The sequence below is a fragment of the Benincasa hispida genome, chromosome 12, assembly GCF_009727055.1.
Source record: "Benincasa hispida cultivar B227 chromosome 12, ASM972705v1, whole genome shotgun sequence".
Classification (NCBI taxonomy): Eukaryota; Viridiplantae; Streptophyta; class Magnoliopsida; order Cucurbitales; family Cucurbitaceae; genus Benincasa; species Benincasa hispida.
Genome location: NC_052360.1, coordinates 18,854,562 through 18,876,200, shown reverse-complemented (window position 1 = coordinate 18,876,200; position 21,639 = coordinate 18,854,562). Strand labels below are relative to the sequence as shown.

At 35.4% G+C, this 21,639-nt stretch overlaps 2 protein-coding genes across 4 annotated transcripts; one reads left to right on the top strand and one right to left on the bottom strand.

Moving 5' to 3' along the window:
- Positions 1 to 11,798: 11,798 nt before the first annotated feature.
- On the top strand, positions 11,799 to 13,686 carry LOC120068113 (transcription factor TRY). The gene is made up of 3 exons (XM_039019810.1): positions 11,799 to 12,973; positions 13,125 to 13,212; positions 13,361 to 13,686. Exons 1-3 carry the CDS (start codon positions 12,919 to 12,921, stop codon positions 13,464 to 13,466), a joined length of 249 nt encoding a protein of 82 aa, XP_038875738.1. The 5' UTR covers positions 11,799 to 12,918; the 3' UTR covers positions 13,467 to 13,686.
- A 794-nt stretch (positions 13,687 to 14,480) lies between these two features.
- On the bottom strand, positions 14,481 to 20,308 carry LOC120068112 (mitochondrial carrier protein MTM1). Of its 3 annotated transcripts, none has more exons than XM_039019808.1 (11): positions 20,104 to 20,308; positions 19,768 to 20,041; positions 18,473 to 18,562; positions 17,555 to 17,683; positions 17,278 to 17,337; positions 16,976 to 17,146; positions 15,982 to 16,084; positions 15,789 to 15,883; positions 15,548 to 15,697; positions 15,233 to 15,291; positions 14,481 to 14,972 (listed from the first exon to the last, which is right to left on the bottom strand). In XM_039019808.1, exons 2-11 carry the CDS (start codon positions 20,038 to 20,040, stop codon positions 14,834 to 14,836), a joined length of 1,269 nt encoding a protein of 422 aa, XP_038875736.1. In that variant the 5' UTR covers position 20,041; positions 20,104 to 20,308; the 3' UTR covers positions 14,481 to 14,833. The 3 variants fall into 3 exon arrangements, with proteins under 3 accessions (XP_038875736.1, XP_038875735.1, XP_038875737.1); XM_039019807.1 differs by having other exon boundaries at positions 20,126 to 20,308; XM_039019809.1 differs by having other exon boundaries at positions 15,789 to 15,880; positions 20,126 to 20,308.
- Positions 20,309 to 21,639: the final 1,331 nt, after the last annotated feature.

Sequence of the window (21,639 nt, the reverse complement as noted above, 5' to 3'; positions counted from 1 at the left end):
GTCCTCTCTTCCAAAGAGAAGTTGTAGCCACTATGTTCAAGACCCGGAATCAGCCCTTGAGGGAGCAATCTATCTACTTACCCCTCCTTGGGGGAAAGAGTGAATTCCATCTTGTGTAACTGAGTTTCCAGCTCCTCAATCAGACAAATCTTCAAAAAGGTAAGCTTGTTGAGTTGGCAATCTAGCCACTCTCACCCATACTAATAAAAGGACCGCCCTCAAACGCAGGGTTCCCAAAACACTCAGGATTGGGGTCATGTCACCTATGGTCGTTTAGTTGAGATGTAAGTCCCAAGTATCAACGGTGTTATATAAAGAGACTAGTCATCTCGTGGTCCGGTCTTATACAAACTTTTTGTATAGGAAACCTCACATGTCTCCACATAAATGGTCAAGATCAACCATCTGTAGTAGTTCACAATACTTGTAAACCTCTACAAAGCAGGTCGCATCCGTAGTGTCACTAGGATCAGGTATCCTTCCTTAATCCTTATACTACAGACCTTTTTGGGTTATCACTTAAGGCATGATCCACTTATATATCTCATATACATGCTTAAGTTTTCATACAATAACTAAGGAGCTTTGTTTATTGGATATGAGTAAATGAAAAATAAAATAACTCTTATTTTATTCATAACAATGTGTACAGTTTACAAACTACGAGACTCTGGGAGAATTAGGACAAATCCCAACACGTAATGCATATAAGGTATGGATGAAGGCTAATTCGATAGCCTGACTTCACATTTTGGCAAGCATACTTGATGCATTAACCAAAAGGGTTGAGAACATGGTCATTGCACGTAAGATCATGGACTCGTTGCAAGAATTGTTTGAACGTAAGTTCTCACTTTTTGAGCAAAAAGGGATAGATGACAAAGAAACCAGTAGTATCAGTTCCCAAGATAACCTCCAGATTTTCTTGAATGTCAAGGGACTAAAAGAGAAAGCAATTGTTGCTGACTCTGATGAAGTTCATCGACGAGAATTGTTCTCTGAAATGGAACTTAGAGCTTATATAGGTTCTAATACTGATCCCACTACTCTTCAGAAAAAGAAAGAAGTCTAAAGACAGTAAATGTGATTTATTTGTCTTGGAGATGTGTTTGGTAGAGAATGATGATTCTGCCTGGATACTTGATTCAGGTGCTACTAACCACGTAAGTTTTTCCTACCAAGGATTTAGTTCCTAGAAAAAGTTAGAAGATGGAGAGATGACTCTTCGAGTGAGTAATGATGAGGTTGTTGTAGTTATTGTTGTAGGCAACCTAAAGTTATTTTTGGATAAGAAACATTATCTGTTACTGGATAATGTTTATGTAGTTCCTCATATCAAGAGGAACTTAATTACAATTTATTGTCTGATTGAACAAATTTATTCCATCTCCTTTTCCGAGAATAAAGTGTTTATTTTTAATAATGGTATAGAGATTGGTTTTGGTTCAATGGAAAATAACTTGTATGTACTAAGGTCGTTAGTCATAAAAGCCTTGTTTAATACTGAAATGTTTAAAACAGCGACAACTGCAAGAAGACCAAAGGTTTCTCCTAAGGAAAAAGCTCATCTTTGGCATCTAAAGTTAGGTCACATCAACCTCAATAGGATTAAAAAGTTCATGAAATGTGGACTTCGAAATGGTTTAGAAGAAAACTCTTTGTCGTCATGCTTTGAAGGCAAAATGACCAAACGAACTTTTACTGGAAAAGCTTATAGAGCTAAGGAGACCTTGGAGCTTATACATTCAGACCTCTGTGGTCCAATGAATGTTAGAGCTCAAGGTGGGTATGAATATTTCATCTCTTTTATAGATGATTATTCATGATATGGGTATCTATACCTAATGCAACATAAGTCTGACTCTCTTGAAAAGTTCAAGGAGTATAAGGCTGAAATTGAAAAACTTGTTAGGTAAGAAGATAAAAACACTATGATCTGATCGTGGTGGAGAGTATATGGACTTAGAATTCCATAAATATATGATAGAACATGGAATCACGTCCCAACTCTCAGCCATAGGTACACCTCAGCAGAATAGTGTATCAGAAAGGAGAAACAGAACCCTGTTGGACATGGTTCGGTCTATGATGAGTTATGCTCATCTTCCAGACTCGTTTTGGGGGTTTGCAGTGGAGACTACAGTTTATATTTTGAATAATGTTCCCTAAAAGAGTGTTTCTGAAACACCTTTTTGAGTTATGGAGAGGTCATAAAGGTAGTTCATGCCACTTCAAGATTTAGGGATGTCCGACCCACATGTTTGTCGTTAACCCTAAAAATTTGGAACCTCGTTCAAAAGTTTGTCTATTTATAGGCTACCCCAAAGAAACGAGGGGTGGATACTTATATGATCTAAGTAAGAAGTGTTTGTGTCGAAAAATTCTATCTTCTTGGAAAAAAGACCACATAAAAGATCATAAGCCACGAAGTAAGCTTGATTTAAATGAGATCTTTAATGAGACTAATGAGAGTTAACCGAGAGTTGTTAAACAGACTGATAGATCAAGAAGAGTTATTGATGTCGGTTCATCTAGTCATCCATCTCAAGAGTTGAGACTGCTTCGACGTAGTGGGAGGGTCGCAAACCCACCGGAATGTTATTTGGGTTTGACTGAAGCCCAAAACATCATGTCCGATGATGGAGTTGATGATCCATTGTCTTATAAGCAAGCAATGGAAGATGTTGACAAGGATGAGTGGATTAAAGCCATGAATCAGGAAATGGAGTCTATGTACTTCAATTCCATCTGGGAACTTGTGGATCAACCTAATGGGGTTAAACCTATAGGTTATAAGTGGATCTACAAGAGGAAAAAAGATGTAGATGGAAAGGTGCAGACCTTTAAAGCTAGACTCGTGACAAAGGGTTATACCCAGGTCGAGGGAGTGGACTATGAGGAAACTTTCTCACCTGTTGTCATGTTGAAGTCTATCAGGATTCCCCTGTCCTTAGCCACATTTTATGATTATGAGATATGGAAAATGGACGTCAAGACTGTCTTTTTGAATGGTAATCTTGAGGAGCCATCTACATGGCTCAACCAGAGGGGGTCATTATTCCAGATCAAGAGCAAAAATTTGCAAGCTTAATAGGTCCATTTATGGACTGAAACAAGCATCTAGATCTTGGAACATTCAATTTGACAGTGCGATCAAATCATTTGGCTTTGATCAGAATGTTGATGATGTTGGGGTTGATGTCCTAAAGTCTCATATTCTGTAGTTTATAAAGAGTTTGTACGAAAGCTTGTGTTGTATAATATATGATATTTACTTCACATCTTGCTTTTGCTTAGTTGTATGTTTTATTTGCTTTACCACAAACCAATAAACATAAAATCCCTAGTTATATGTATGTAACTTAAGCATGTATATGGTGACATACAAGTGGATCATGTCTTGAGTGATAACCAAAATGGTCGTTAGTATATGGATATAGGAGGGAAACCTTATCCTGATAACGTTACGGATCCGGCTCGCTTTGTGGAATGGTCACAAGTGTTGTGACTTGTCACAGATGGTCTGATACTAATCATTCGTATAGGGGACATGCAAGCGGGGGCGTCCTATACAAAGAGTTTGTATAAGACCTGACCACGAAGTGTTAACATCTCGTTATATAACACCGTTCATGACAGAGACTTCACTTCACTAGGATGACCATAGGTAACATGACCTCAATCCTGAGTGAGTTGGGAATTCCTTCCATTGAGGTCGGTCCTTTGATTTGTATGGGTACGAGTGGCCAGGTCGCCGATTCAAACCTACCATTTCGGGGATTCGTCTGATTTGGAAGCTGGGAACTCAGATACACAAGATAGAATTCACTCCTTCCTCGAGGTAGAGGCAAGTAGATAGATAGCTCCCTTAAGCACTAATTCCAAGGCTTGAATGATGTGGCGCCACACACACCTTCTCTTGGCCCGAGAGGTGTTCACACATAGTTGGACTATGTTGTATTGTTCATTAGAGGAATCGGTGGTACTTAAGGAGTGAGATGTAACTACAAGGGCAAAACGAAAAATTGGCCAATTGTACTTACAAGCATTTGTGAAAGGTCATCGTACTCATGATTGGTTATATCCGATGGACACAGAAATATATTTATGGTAAGAAAAGTTCAACTATTGGTCTTTGGTGAAATGTCTGGCAGTTAACGGATGGTGGATCTCATGGCTAAAGAGTTTAGTCAGCTATTCACGTACTGTTGGAGCTTCGAGCCACAGGTCCATAAGGTCCTCTAGGTAGCTTGGATAAAGTCGAGAATCAATTTTTAGGTCAGTTTGAAATGTTTAAATTGACAAGAGGGAGTTCAATTATATGATATAATTGAACTCGTTAATTATATATGATATAATTGACTAAATGTATAAGATACATTATTTTGGATGAAATTAAATATAAATATGATTTATATCAAGTGAAGGAGAAATTACTATAGTAGATATGTGTTATCAAACTATAGGGTAAGAATATAATATGATTATATTTATTTATTAATTAAATTGGTTAATTATGTGATAATTAACCAAAATCTTCTCCTTGATCGTGCATTAATGGAAAATTCATTATTCGGTTATTGTAACCAAAGAATAAAATGAAAGTTTATTTCATCTTGCAAGAGTTCAAAAAAAATTGCAATCGGTGTGAAGCTTTGATCGCTTAGCCGAGAGCTTATACGATAGAGCTTCATCGCTTAAACGATCACACACTGTTCTCTAAACAATCACCTAACGTGTTGTGTTTTCTAAACGATCGTTTACCTATTACTAGACGATCGTTTAGTAAAACCTACACAATCGTGTAGCTTTCTCTAAACGATAAGCATCTCCGCTATATGATTGTTTTCTCTCTCACTTGCTTATCGTCTATACGATCAACCCGTTCCTTCGACCTTTACCAAATTTAACAAAACCACACTTTGGATTCTCATTCCGAGAATACCAAGTGCTCTAAGTGGTGGTGTCATCCCCGCTTCTACTTGCTCTTGCTTGTTTCTATTGCTACCGGTTGTGTAGAAGATTATGCTGCCATAGCCAACTGTTTTGCTGGGCGATAGAGAACACAGAGGTTGTTTCCACTGCGTTGAGTTCGAAATTGAAAAATGTCTTCAAATAGTATATGAACTCAAATCCTTGTATTTTATTTATCGAAGCATGTCGTTAATTAGTGTAAATTATATAACTATTTGATAGAATGTGTGTGTGGTAATTTCGGTCACAATGAAATCGGAAAGATCCGAACGCGCTCATGGATGCTCTTCATTAGAAGTTCCTTCAAATGAGCCTTGTGTTTACAAGAAAATCATCAACAGCTCAATAGCTTTCCTAGTGTTGTATGTGGATGATATCCTATTCATTGGGAATGATGTAGGTTTTCAGACTAACATTAAGAAATGGCTAACCGCCCAATTCCAAATGAAATATTTGGAAGAAGTGCAGTTTGTTCTAGGGATCCAGATCATAAGGGATCATAAGAACAAAAGGTTGGCCTTGTCTCAGGCATCATACATTGACAAGATGTTGATCAGGTACTCGATGTAGAATTCCAAAAGGGTTTGATTACCCTTCAAGCATGAAATTGTTTTGTCTAAGGAACAATGTCCTAAGACACTTCAAAAAGGTTAAGGAAATGAGATGGATTCCTTATGCATCAGTTGTTGGAAGCCTCATGTATGCAATGTTATGTACTAGACCTAACACTTGCTATGCAGTAGGGATTGTCAGTCGATATCAGTCCAATCCAGGATTAGATCACTGGATGGTGGTTAAAACGATTCTCAAATATCTTCGGAGAACGAGAGACTATATGCTCGTGTATGGAGATAAGGATTTGATCCTTACAGGATACACAAACTCTAGCTTTCAGACTAGTAGAGATTCTCGGAAATCGACATCAGGGTCAATGTTCACTCTAAATGGAGGAGTTGTAGTTTGGCGAAGCATCAAGCAAGGATGCATCGCGGATTCCACTATGGAAGCCAAATACATAGCCGCTTGTGAAGCTTCTAAAGAGGCTGTTTGGCTTAGGAAGTTTCTTACCGATTTGGAAGTTGTTACAAATATGTCTTTGTCGATCACACTCTATTGAGTAGCAGTGGGGTTGTGAAAAATTCAAAAGAACCTTAGAGTCACTGAAGAGGCAAGCATATTGAACGAAAGTATCATTTGATCGGGGAGATTGTGCATCGCGGTGATTTGATAGTCACGAAGATCGCGTCAGAGCACAACGTTGCTGATCCATTTACAAAGTCTCTCATAGCTAAAGTGTTCGACAATCATCTGGAGAGTCTGGGTCTACGGGACATGCGGCACCTTGTCTAGGGCAAGTGGGAGATGATACTAGGGCATAGAGTATGCCTAGTTTATTGTATATTGTACTGTTTATGTATTGTACATTAGTCTCCCGAAGCATTAGGACAAGTGGGAGATTTTTGGGATTGGTGTTCTAATTCTCCCGGTAGTCTCGTAATTTGTAAACATTTTGTAAACAACATATTGTTATTAAAAAAATAAATGTTATTTATAAGAATTTACTCAAATCTAATATACTAAGATTTGTGGTTATTTTATGTCACTTAAGCATGTATGTGGATACATACAAGTGGATCATGCATTAAGAAATAACCTAAATGGTCTATAGTAGATGGATAAAGGAGGGATACCTTATCCTGTTGACGCTACGGATACGGCCCACTTTGTAGATGTTACAAGTGTTGTAAAGTGCTACATATGGTTTGATCCTGACCATTCATGTAGAGACATGCGAGCGAGAGTATCCTATACAAAGAGTTTGTATAAGACTGGACCACGAAATGATTAGTCTCTTTATATAACACCGTTGATAATTAAGACTTACATTTCATTAAAATGACCATAAGTGACATGACCTTAATCCTGAGTGAGTTGGGAACTCCTGCTTATGAGAGCGGTCCTTTGATTTGTATGGGTGAGAGTAGCCTCAACTCAACAAGCCTACCATTTTAGGGATTCGTCTAATTGGGGAGTTAGGAGCTCAGCTACACAAGGCGAAGTTCACTCATTCCTTGAAGCATAGGTAAGTAGATAAATTTCTCCCTTAAGGGCTGATTCCGGGTCTTGAATATAGTGCACACCCTCTCCTAGCTCAAGAGGATTTAGTCATAGTAGAACTATGACTTCTTGTTCATTAGAGGAATCAGTGATACTTAAGGAATTAGATATAACTATACGGGGTAAAACGATGAATTGGCCTAGTTGTACTTACGAGCGCTTTGTGAAGGGTTATCGCACTTTTGATTAGTCATATGGACACAGAAATATATCTGTAGTGCGAAGAGTGCAGCTGTCAGTCTTTAGTGGAATAACCAACAGTTAACGGATGGTGGATCTCGTGATTAAAGAGTTTAATCGGTTATTCACGTACCGTTGGAGCTTCAAACTACAGGTCCATGAGGTCTCTTTTGTAGCTCAATGGATTCAAGTTGAGAATCAGATTTTGGGTTAATTTGAAGTATTCAAACTAACAAAAGGAAATTCAATTATATGTGATATAATTGATATGATGTATTAGATACATTAATTGGAAGAATTAATATAAATATGATTTATATTAAATATGATAAAATAGAAAAAGAACTATGGTTTATATGTTTCATATAATGAAATATTAAAACTATAGGTTATAAATATAATATGATAAGTTGGTTATTTTATTTATTTAGGTTATTTTATTTATTTATAACATATCAATTATATGATAATTAATTATTCTTTTTCTCTAATAACCGAATTGAGTGGGAGATTATTGGAAGTTTTATGGTACATGTGAGATAAAAAGGAAAATATTTTTCCAAAATTAAAGTGATGATTCATTCGGAATAATCTCACAAAAAGACTATCATGTAAAATGGTTTTACTAAACGATAGCATAGAGAGCATACACGATCGAATTGATTATACGATAGTTACTCATTTATTTATTGCTAAACGATCGAGTAGTAAAGTCTATATCATAGGCTTCCGTTTACTAAACGATCGAGTATTTCATCTATACAATAGACAGCATTCATCTCCCACTTACTCGATTGTCTACCCCTATTTTCCTCAATCCAAAATCATACAGAGCCCACAACTCCTGGATTCTCACACCGAGAATACCAAGGTAACCATTGTGGTGGTATTCTAATTCCGTTCAAGGATCGAGTTGGATTCGATTGGGATCTAGGTACATTCAGGCGTTCATTGAGATCATGTTCTGCTTGTTATGTTCGAGTTCGTGCTGATTTAACAATTTGCTGAATAATCGAGGGATACATGAAGAAAGATTCTTCAAAGATTCGCATACTCGAACCCTTGTTTGTTCCTTTATAACTAGCATGCTGTAATTTCTGATTATGCACAATCGTTTCCATGTAAGACTGTAATTGTTTGTGTTCATTCTCAATGGGATTTGGAACGATCTGCTTCCATTCACAGGATATCTTGTTTAGATTTCCTTCAATTCATGTATATAATTATACTTTGCGTTCATGCATTCACAAAACACAATATCCTGAGAAGTATAGAATCTAACATCACAAAACATATTATTATGATGAAAAGAAGCAAAAATAACAATGGAAACAAAAGTTGTAGCCATAGACGCATGAAAAGATATTAGATCGATGCCCAATTTGAATGCAGAAAACTACACATTGAGTAGGAAAGCACGAAGAGAGAAAACAACAAATGTGTGGGTAGTGGATATTAAATCAAAATGCGAGTTGGTAGCTGATTTGAGACATTTGTAGCAGAACCGATGACACAAACAATTGGTGTTGTAGAGCATGAAATTAAATACATAGGTGGCAGTGAATCATTAGAAAGAGGTAAAGAAGCTTCCCTGGACAACTATAAATGGCCCATCAGAATTTTGCTAAGCATAGAGACTCGCCATCGAGAGACTGGTTAAATCTTTGCTTAAATCCACCATTGCCATCGATCCTACAAGCTTTTCTTTTGAGAATTATGAGTGAGAACTCGGTCTTCTTCATTGAAAATGGAGAGAGAGAACTCGACCACCACCATTGAAGCAGCCACTATACAAGCTAAAAGAAGCAAGATATTGTAACTAGCAGCTTGATACTTTCATTCTCTATCCTTATTGTTTTGTTCTTACTATTCACATTTATATTAAGTGATTTGGGATTGAAAGACTTGATTTCTTAATATAAATATGATTTCGACCACATTCCGTCCATTCATGTCTTCGTTTTCATTGTGAGTAACTAAGTCTTTATTGAGGAAGTCAAACTAGCATTATCTTCAAGTCTTGCACAAGTTAAAGCTCATCTTGTTTAATGTATGTCCAGTATATTGCTTGATTCTAATTAAGAGATTGATTTAAATAAAAAATAATCATATGCTTGAGAAAGTAAGTGACTGTAGATCTTATTAAACAAGGAGAGAAGTACTTTAGAAATAAAGTTAAGTACTTTAGAAATAAAGTTAACATTTGGTCTTAAATTAACTTAAGCATGCATCCTAGAGACAGGATATTGTGGCTTGAAAACACCAAGAGATGAGTTTTTTATTTTATGACTTAATGACATGAATGCATGACTTATGCATTATTTAGGAAAATGTTAGTGAATCTTTCTCAACCCTACTTTATCAACTGATATTTCACTCAATTCCCTCGCATACTGCTTCACTGTCGTTGTAATTACCACCATCATTTTCACTTCATTTCCATGCATCACACTGTTAGAACAAAATTTATCATTCATCATATCACCACCCATTACACACCTTTCATCGCATCGCATCTACAGTATTCACCTTCATCACCACCACTCATTATCACAATTCTTTGTCATTAGTTAGTAGTCATTTTAGTCTATAGACACTCATCCACACATCAATTAATATCCATCGCATAAAATCATTCTTTGAATCCAAAAGCATCTTTAGTGTAAGTCTCTGCATTCAACGCTGGACTCACCAAGAAAACTTGTTTAAACTTATACTTTGGTTTAGATAAAAAAAAACTTGCATTAATTCATACATATATATCAATTCATTCATCAAAGGCACAGCTTAAGGCTAACTATTCGATCAGTTAATATGAAGTATACACGAAACGCAACACAAACCTGTGTACACTCCTACTCAAACCCTAAAAGAACTTAATGCCAAATTCATAACTAATTGTATTTCTATTATTAACAATGTAAAATGTGTTACGGGTTGCCCAAGGCAAGATACAAAACTCACAGGCAGGTCTAAGCACAAATGATATCAGGAAAAGGCATATGAGATTGTGCATCCCAAAAGGGAAAGGTCGGTGCCTCGAGGTTTCAACCTACCAACCAAGCCAGTAAATATATATCAATCAATAAATAAATGAGAAGAGATCAGACACACACTGCAACCTCAAGCACTAGAAACGTCCCTAACATCCCTATTGTTACATGCAACCGTGGATATGTATCAGAGAACTGGCTTATAAATATCCCCATTTAACCACCCAAAACGGGAAAGTTAGTAATCTCCAAAATAGCTGAATTAGCTATTCTCGGTATTACACCGATGCGAGGATCTCTTACGTAGGTTAATTCAGACAAGATCAAGATCAGACCAAAGAGAAGTGAGTTGGAGGTCAAGGCCACCGCACATCCACAATGTAAATCAACGAGAACGAGATCCAAACGCCAACAAAATGAAAATTTAAAGTAGTCATGAATTCTTATAAACTATATATAGGGTCAACTACTCAACAGTAGTGTTATCTTCTAACTTGTATAACCAATAAGTGCTTGTACTGGTCTGATGATGGTTTTTCCATTAATGTAACCAACATGTTTTACATATATATAATTCAAGTGACATTGCATTTGTCTCTACTCAAATAGTCAAACTGATGGCTAAGGGATGAGTAGGTTAATTTTGTTTTTATTGTTTTATTAATCGACAATGGACGATGTATTGATCCTATTGGTTTAAGAAAAATTGAACCCGACAAATATATATTATTTATTTTTTTCTCAAAAATCAAACCATTAGGAACAACCACCTAAAATAATCATTCATAACCAAATGAAAAAATAAGTTTAAATAAAAACAAACCTAAACCAATAGATTGATAAATTGGTTATCAAATCACCAAAAAACCAGTAGATTGACGAATTAAACATTTGACTTCTTTGTTAAAAGTATGTCAAAACTAGTTGAAATGACCTTCGAACGACGATAAATAATTGACTTAGTTTATCTATAATTTACGAATAAAAGATAGACACGCATTTAAACCAATTCATCAAAACGAGATCCAAAGATAATGATTATATTACACAAAACAAACTGTTCCAACTCTTGATCGAGTTAGATAACTGATTGAGCTGTTTAATTGAAGGTAGATGTAACTTCAAAGGTAGTCTTGGTTTTAGAAACATTTGACTTGGTTTCAGAAACATTTGACTTTAGTCAACTTAGAGTAAGATGGCATGAAAATGTGCACAGAATGTACGGCATTAAATAACATAGAATTGCAATCTAAGAGTAAGAGAATTTTTTTCAATTAAAAAATATATGTCCATTGTGAAAAGGCTTAAAATTTTTGGACCTGCAAATTAGTGGAGCACATAAATTGAGCATTATCAAATGGAGTAGTTGCATAATGATAAGAATGCATCAAAACCCACCAAATACTTGAAAGAAATGGAGATTTAATCAAGAAGATAATGTGTTGTGGTAGAAATTAGAATGGGCATGAATAATTGAGGAAGCTATAGTCTGCAACTGACAACTAGAGAGAGAAAATCAATGAATTTTAAATGGTGAAAAGGCCTACAAAACTTGTCTTCTTTCTGTTTTGAAGCTTGTGTTGGTACCATTGATTTTGACATAATTCTGCCTGCCTTCACCTTTTCGCACTGTATGGTAATGTTCCATTTTGCTTGGATTTCTTCAAGATGACACTGTTTCCTGTCAATCAATGCTTCATCTCCCTAATACCCTAATTCCCTCTCTCTCTCTCTCTCAAGGTGAAACTAGTTTACTGTATCATTGCCCCCTTCCTATTACCTCTCTCCCCCTTTTTCTCATGGTGTGTGAACAAATCTAAGGAAGCATGTGAAGAAAGTGAAGTAGAAGGGAAGGAGTTCTGAACAGACAAAATAATTTTGTATTCATTTGCATGTCCTTGCTTGGGAGGGGGTCTGTTGCAATTGGAATACTGAGCACAAGTTCAGGATAAGATGTGTCATATCTGAATATGTGTGTGTGCAGTGCAGTTGGGAAGAAGGTTAGCTGAACTGAACACAGGCAATAGACCATTTCCCCAGGTTCCCAACTACCAGTTGAATATAATATTTTGGGTGAGATTACAAGGCTCTGCACTGCCTAAAACAATCAGAGTGGAGAAAGAAGGTGACATATCAGAGTTTTAGGCACCCATTTCAAGTTTAGTTGGTGCCTTCTCACAGCTGTATTAAACTATTGTCCATGTTTATCTGTCTTGCTTATCTGTTTTTAGTTGGTGGGTGCTGAGCTTATATCCACACTTTTGATTATGGCAAAATCCTAGTTGTTTTTCTAAAGGAATGAAGCTACTACATGACCTTCCCCCTAGAACATCTCTCTCTCTCTCTCTCTCTCTCTCTCTCTCTCTCTCTCTCTCTCTTTCTCTTTCTCTCTCTTTCTCTCTCTAAGATTTCAATATTTTAATCTTGTCTTTTATCCCTGTAAGTTGTCAACTACAAGTCTACCAACCCAACAAGTCAACCAACAAACTTACTTCCTAAAGTTTGGTGGGAAGAAGAAAATACAGGCATGCACATAAACTTAAATTTCCCCCTAGATGTTCCAAACCTGTCTATCACAGTTTTTCCTAAAATTCTTTCATCCCCAGTTCTTTAGCTTCCTGTTTTTGTGCTTGCCTCTAATCTTTGAGGAAACATGGACAATCATCGTCACCAGAAACAAGCCAAAATCACCCTACTAGAATCTGAAGGTTTCTTTCATTATTCATTAACTCGATTTTCTACTTTCCGTGTCCAAATTAATCATCCTGAAGTTGGTCTCTTCTTCATGATTTTCTCACTTTTTGATGATATTTTAAGTCCTGCTTCCATTTTGTGAATTTGTGGCTTATTATCTAACAGAAGTCAGCAGCACTAGGTGGCAGTTTATAACTATGACAGCACAAGAGGAAGATCTTATCCATAGAATGCATAAGCTGATTGGAGATAGGTAAGTAGAGTTCAAAGCAACTCAGATTTACAGAATTCTCCCACCTTTCTCCACAAGAAATGGAGATAGATTCTGTTCTCTCTCCTCCATTGCTTTCCACCATTACCTCAAGCATCTGAGTTTCTAAGAGAATGGTTTTTCATTGCAGGTGGGATCTGATAGCAGGCAGAATCCCAGGGCGGAAACCAGAAGAAATAGAGAGGTATTGGATAATGACTCACCTTGAAGGGTTTGGAAAAAGAAGAAGAGGATGAGAGAGACAGAGAGATACAGGCAGTAAGGGTTCAGTCATTTAAATCTTCAAAGACTTCTGATGGGTTCTTTACTTCCTCTTTTGTGGTTTCCCTGAAGATAACCATCTACCTAATAGCTTTAGTGTATTGCAAGTGCCCTCTCTAAGAACACATGGTATGGAACTGAGCTATTTTTTATCAATCAAATAACACAGTAAAATTTATGATTCCAAATCAAAAAGGCAAAGACTTTTTGGTTTTGCGTGTGTGTGTTAAGATCGTAATTTTAACATGTCCGAGTATAACATGTAAGGTCGACCATTCTATTTCTCAAACAAATTGATAAGAAGAAATATAACAAAGATTACCAAAAGCTCAAGACAAAATAATTCCTATACTACTGTTCTATAAGAATTATATGAACAGTTGATTCCATGGGCTCGAATGAATGATATCCACTTCATTCCAAATATCTTGATTTAGTTAGCATTTAGAAGGTTGTTTGATGATTTGGTCAGGCAGTTCCCTTTTAAGGTACAGAGTTGCTATTCAATTCTAATTTCAAAGCACAAACAATTCAAATCTCCAATCATTAGCCTTTTCAGATGCACAAAAGATGGCTGACAGCAGACACGCCCAAAAGTTCGGGCCAATGAAAGTATATCTTTCCCGAGAAATAGAAAAAGAATGCAATGAAATGCCAATTCTGAAACAACCCTACTTTACGCGTAAGGAGGATATATTTTATTTGAATCTATGGGATATCTCTGTACAAAAAAGTTTTAATAAAGACATGAGAAGTGAGAATTTACTCCGACATGGATATTTTAAGCACATAGATAAAGATACGAGGGATGTTTTACTTGAATCTACGGAATATCTCGGTACAAACAGTTTAATAAAGGCAATAGAAGGGAGACTTTACTATGATGTAAGGATATTTTATACACGGATAAAAGTGTTGCCAAGGATTTGAATGACCAAAATGATAAAAAGAAGATTTTCCCAACTGAAGTGGTAAAAAAGGGGAGAGAGAGAGAGAGAAATAATAATATTACTTTTAGGAATAAATGAAAATATGTCACAGAACTTTTCAGCCCATCTTAGCAACTCAAAATTAGTTTACGCCTCCAAAATTTGTTCACCCCTTCTATAGTCCTTTCTCTTTTTTTTTTCTTTTTCCTTTTTTTTTTGTAGGGTGAGGGTGCTATTAGTTATTCTATCTGCACCTACTGGCCTAGACAAAATCTACAAAACTGAGATTGTATACCCAATGTATTTAGTCCGCAGGTTATGGAATACACAGTATGTCAAAATGAACTCTGGTCGATGAGTTCCTCCTATGCACAGCTTACACCAGAAGAGGGCAATAAGCAGCTCTTACCCTGTCATGAAGCTGAAGTTGGATATTGGCGATGAAGAACATATTTCACGACTTCATAAAATGATACCACAATCCCAACTGATGGGCCTGCACGGCCAACACGAGGTGCAACTCCAGCAAATAATCCTTTCATTCCACCATCCCTGGTTTCAAAGTTCAATTCAATTTTAGTCAAATACAGCACAGTCCAATCGATTGACTTTATTAATTAAAGCTAAAAACTAAAGCTGCTTTAGATCATATCTTGATTACCAAAATCGATGCAATAGCTCATTAGAGAAGAAATATTGGAGCCCTTCAAAAGTTTTCATGCTTGATGGTGTCTTCCTAGTGAAACTAATTTAAGGATAAAAGCATCTCTAAAAAACCTACTATAATTTAATAGTCCGAAGTAGTGAAATACCTCCAAACCTCCATCAGTGTCTGCCTCGTTGTCATTCTCAGTGCCCTCACCGGATCCTTCTGAAAGTTGCAAAAAAATTAATAAGTTACATGGATATGTGGGGAGAAAAAGGTATAATGAAAAATAGTCAGAACCCGTGTAAAAATCCTTACATAGATCTGTTACATTTTCAAATGTGGACGACAGGCCTAATTACTATACTTAGAATTGTGTGGGTGGAGTAGCAGATAATGAATGTTAACTTTTTAAAAAAACCCGAAAGTACTTAACCCTTGAGAAAAGAACAACAGGCAAAAAATTTAGAAAGGAAAAAACCTCTATCTGTCGTCGCGTTTTTGCAACATCCAAGGGACATGTAGCGGCAGCAGCAAGACATCCAGCAACAAAACCAGCAGAAAAGTTGGCCCCAAACACACTGGCTGCATTAGCATTGTCACCTACCAATCCAAGGAGTTTCCTTCTGACCTACAAAAATGAAGGAAGCCCATTAAAACATAAAGTACAGTGGATTACAGACTAATAAAACCTCACTACAGCTGGATAGTTAAATTCTCACTGGTTCAAGGGTTGACCAACAAATTGCTGAGAATGGAACATCACGTGCAAGCTGCGCCCCCATTCCAGTCCATAAGGCACGGTAACTTTTTGCTGCTAAAGATTCATTAACCGAGGTAAGAAATTACACCTGAATTTGGACAGGTGTAAAGCACAATTTAAAAGAAATTTGCACCTGTTAGACGTTAACTTACAGGCAGTTTCACCATTAGTTGTGCTCTTAACATTGGAGACAACACCTAGTAAAGTCTGCCAGACCCCAGGCGGCTTCTTGCCAATTCGCATCTCCTTAAATGCCTACACAGAAACAAATTAACCACACCATTCATTTAACTGAATGCCACAACCCAAGCAACTTCCAACTAGTAACTAATCAAGCATGTGAAATTCAGTACTAAAAAATAAGTAAATAAAAAAAACATGTGAAACTCAAAACATAGAAAATATGCGAACACAAATAAATAAAAGGAAATTATAATCAAAAGCTAACAACACAAACATGCACGCATCTTGAAGTATTGATTGCTGAAGTTATGTTTTGTAACAATGTATGGCAAAACTAAAAGCGCATCCTTTAAGGATACTATGCCAATGTTTTTTTTCCATATTTTAGAATGAGTCCAAAATCGAGATACAGTCTGAATATCCGTTCCTAAAAGTAATCAGATGCAACTAGGTTTCATCTACACAATAATTTAACACGAATAAAGAAAGATGGCATAATATAGAAACCCATCCTCAACTGGAAATGTGTAACAATAAGCATTTGCATAACTAAGATGGCAGATTTTCATTTAAATTTACTGAACAAATTTGGTTATTAACTTCCCGTATTATAACATTTTTACCGTTCATTGTTTATATCAAATTAAGCTTATTTACTATCCAATTTTTGTTTTTGTTTTTTTTTTTTTGTATTTCCCCTTCTTTTTAAAAAAAAAAAAAAAGAAAAACGAAATAGAAATTTATTTATTAAAAATAATAATAATTAAAAAAAATCTCAGAAAAAAAAAAAAAGGTTCTTGAAAAACAATATTTTAAGTTCTGTGACTTTGAAAATACTTTAAAACGTAAACCAGCTTAATTTTTGAAAAACATAAAATAGAAAACAAAAAAAGTTGTCTGGGACCCACAAGATGAACAACATCCTAAAGATGTTTCAGCTATGCTTCCAGGTGTGCTCATTACCTGCATGCGAGTTCTAGCAAGCTCAATTGGATAACAAGTTGCACAAGCCAAAGAACGTGCCAACGCCCCAGCGACTAAAGGAACATAAGGAGTAGCACCAGGACGATTCTGAGAAGTGATCTCTTCTAACCAGTTACGGAATATGTCATAGCAAGGTAAGTAGATTCCCACCTGTTCTTTTAAATAAAAAAAAGACACTAATCATTCCTTGGGGAACAATATTCATGACCATACAAGTAATCGGGGAAAAAAAAACTTTTAGACAATGGGAGGGAAGGCCTTGGATAAATATGAAGTCGTACCGTGGGAACAGCAAGAGCTAGGCCGGCATTTGTGCCTCTCCACAACCTAGCAAATCCCTCCTGGGAATTTTATTGGGTATAATCAACATCAAAATAAATACATAGTTCATAACCCATTAGAAACTCACAGCCCAACTTATACAGTGAACTTCTAGTTTACAAGCCAATTGTGTTACATCATTCAGTACTAGAAGCTGAAGTAGTCCTCAAGAAAAACAAAAGAAATGAATCACAAGTGTATCCATCGGTCACGATTAACAAGAGAAAACTGACAAACCTGTCGAATGATTTTGTAGAAGACGTCCAACGTCCCTTTGTACTGAAAACAATCAGGAGGACATATTGCTACTGTACCATGAATACCAGCACGGGCACAAGAAGGAGAACACCTTAAATCTGCAAACATCTGGCACAGTATGTAGAAATCAAAGATTAATTCAAGACTAAAAGAGGGAATCAAATCCAAACAAAGTAGAAGAGTAAAAATATCCAAAAATAAAATTTTCAAAATGAAGCAAAACATTAAAATTAGATTTGATAATATGCCGATAGCTCCATTAAGGCATTAGAGAAAGCACGCCAGCTATATGGAATGACACAAAGGACTTCTTCTCAATCAATCCATTGTTATCAACTCAAATTGTAAACTACAAAACTAGGTTCTAGTTCTATGATGTGATTTAGAATGAATAGCTTTTGAAGTGAAACTCAATCATCTATGAGACAAATAAAGTAAGGTATTCATTGCTAGCTTAGAAGTATAAACACAGTCACTGAAGTTTCACTGTTTGAAGCAATTATCTATGAGACAAATGAAGTAACTTTTTCAATGATCAAGTAACTACTTGAATTCAATTAAACCCAAATATATTTTGTTCTTTGATCAGAAATCAAATTCTACCTTAGCACGAAAAGTTCGGGAATTCTAGAAAGAGCCAAACAAATGTTACAATGTAACAGACGATATACATGTAAGGAAAATTATATGCATTAAAGAATTAAAAGAAAAAACATGGAAAGGGAATGAATGTCCTGAAAACTAAAGTAATTAGCCAGCCATCAAATATAAATACACTGTAACATCATATATCGTGCAGTAAAACAAAATAAAAATCAGAAACGTGATTAGATTCTAAAGGAGCTACATCCAAGATATGGATAAAAATCAATCAGACTTATAGGTAAGGGAACCAACCGTGTTTGGTCCAAAGAAGGCCATGCGACTGGTCCAATCACTAAGAGGATGCGAATAAGGAACTCCTGCAGCTTGAGCTTGCAACCTTGTCTAGTAATTCAAAAAGCAGACAAATTCTTAGATTGTAGAATATGCTGGGGAGGCCAATTATACATAATTAAGGTTGCAGAACAGAGGAGAAATGAGGAGCAGCCCCATGTATATATATACACTAGAAGATGACACTGATTCAAGGTCCAGAATAATATACAGAAAATTTTAAGAACATCTCAGAGTGCTCATACTTTTCAAGGAGTCTTCAAAATTATAAAATTAAGGTTAAATTATAAATTTAGACTCTGAATCTTTTTTTTCCTAAAAATACTTATGTTCTTGACTACTTCGACTCTAATAAGTACTTGACATCAATACCAATACTTGTGTATTGACGTTAACACCTTGATTGGACTAACAAGAGATAATTTGGCATGTGCCAAGCTGGCTAGATAAAATACAGGCAGGGCAAGCCAAAAATTCAATAAGATGGTAGGCACAGTACATTTCTTTTTCATACATTCATGCGAGTCAAATTAAAATTTTTAAAAGGATGCAATACGAGGAGTTCTTAACTGGTCACCCAGTGTAATACTACTCACGCCTAAACAACTTAATACTGGTCACCCGATGATACAATGCATTAGTACTGATATGATGGCATGGCACCCATGCCCAATACATTTTAAACCAATTTTTTTGGCTTGCTCACTCGTACTTCATCTAGGTGACCTATTCCCTTATTGTTATATCATCATTTTAAGTTAAACCATCACTTGTTAACCCAATCAACATATCACATCAACATTTAAATAGAGAATTATTAAATTCAAAATCAACAGTATATATCCAAATCCTCAAAATTCAAAATCAATAGTAACATAATTGAAAATTTTTGAAGTCCAAGATAAAATATCACATCAACATTTAACAACTTTTTCTTTCCTCATTTCTCCATGGTTTCAAACATTAGGCGAAACTTAAGGAGTTGAACAACTATCATATCATCTCCAAGACTTGGAAGAAGAAAATATCTCTTAAATCATCCACCATCCTATTCACAGAATCAAATAACAGGTATTTCACTGGTCATCTAATCAAAGGCATATGACATGCATGGCCATGGTGTAGAAAGCCATAACTTGTTCCTAAAGGTACTTAACCAGCCATCCGAATGAACCTCACTACATATCTCCAATCATTCCCAGACAATTCAAGTATCTAACACATAAACAACAAAGAGAACTCCGATTCAACAATACCTTGGCAACATCAAGAGGATTCACAATGACTGCAGAAAGAAAAGCGGCACCAGCAGCAGAGAAAGCGCGTTCTCCAAACCCCAATTTCACATTAGAAGCAGTATCACTCGAAGGATGAGACGGAGAAGCAGAAAGCCGAACCTCATCACTCATCACAACCAACATCGAAGAATCATTCCCATCTCTCTCAAGTCTCCGAGCTTCCTCCTCCGAGCCAATCCAAGAATCATGCCCTCGAGCCGATTTCAACATCCTCTCCGCCAACGAGTTCATCCTGCAACAATCAAATCAAACACTCGCTTCTTAAAGAAATAAAAGACCATCAGCAATTCTCACCAACAGCCATAAGAGCCGAAACCTGATCGAGTTGATGATTGAATATTGGAATGGCGATCGAAATACGAATTCAAAGAATGAAAAATGGAAACAAATGAGGTTTCCAAATTGCTTGGAGGACGGGAAAAAATGAAGGTGGTCTTAGCAGAAGAAGAGAAGAAGAGAAGAAGGGTTACTGCGGCTTAGGGCCACACTTTGTTGTTACCTTTAATAATGACCTCCTAAATTTCTTAGTAAATACCTAAACCTAATTATTCTACCTGAATAGTAAATTCTCTTTCCACAAATTTTCTTCTTTTTTCTTTTTTCTTTTTTTCTTGAAAAAATTGCTATGAGTATCAATTTTTCAAATTTTTCAACTATGATAATATTGAAAATCAAAATCAAGAAGTTTGATTTCAAATTTTTATCTTATTCCAAAATTACCCTGAATTAAACCTGTCTTTGATTTTTGCATCTTTGATTTCTATAGATAACATCTGATTTTTTATTATATTCATCTCTTCCTTGATTTTTCTTTATCCAATTTAAATTCTATTACTTTTTCTTTAGGTTATGAAATTATATTTTTATCCAATAAAAAAAACAAATGAGATATTTTTTATTTACCATTTTCAAATTATATATATATATAAGAATTTTGTTTTTCCTTTCTAGTGTATTGGTTTTGTTTTTAAAGAACTGAAGCTAAAATTTTAACTCTTGTTTTGTGGTAATTTACAGCTTTTCCATTTTTATTGGTTGGAATCAAAACACATCTATATTGATTTTTTTAAAAAAAATATTTATTTGTCTTTTTCTTCCTCATTTTAGATTTTCCCCCAACTTTTCCTTTTCTTTCCATTTTCAAATCAACAACCTTAATCAATTGTCTTACTCAATTGTTGTATACAACGATCAGGTAACAATTAGTATTATTGACAATTTGATAACTATTATCATATAGCAATCTAATCGTCAACAATCAGTATTAGATAGTAACCAGACAACAATCAGATAGCAATTGATATCATTAACAATAAAAAAAAAATTAAAAAAAAAATAATATCTAATAGCAATCAAATAACCATTAGATAGCAAATCAGTATAAGATGGCTACTAGATAACAATCAATATCAAATAGCAATCAAATAGTAGTCAAACAATAATTCATTAGTATATCATATAGTAATCAGATAACAATCATATAACAACAAATATCAAATGAAAATCAGATAGCAATTACATAACAATCACATAAAAATCAGATAACAATCAAATTCCAAGCGGGAGTCAGTGAATCATGGTCGCATGGGTGGGATTTGTCATGTTTGCAAAAAACCATAAATGAGAGACACACTCCAAATATTCGATTTATTTTTAATTAAAATTGTAATTGCCCCATTTTTTTCCTTGGATGTTTAAATATTCTATTTTCAATTTATGATTTGTGTACACAAAAATATTTATTCTCTTTTAACTATGGACGATTTTCAAATAAAAAAATGAAAAACTTATTTACAAATATAACAAAATGTCACTATTTATTTGTGATAG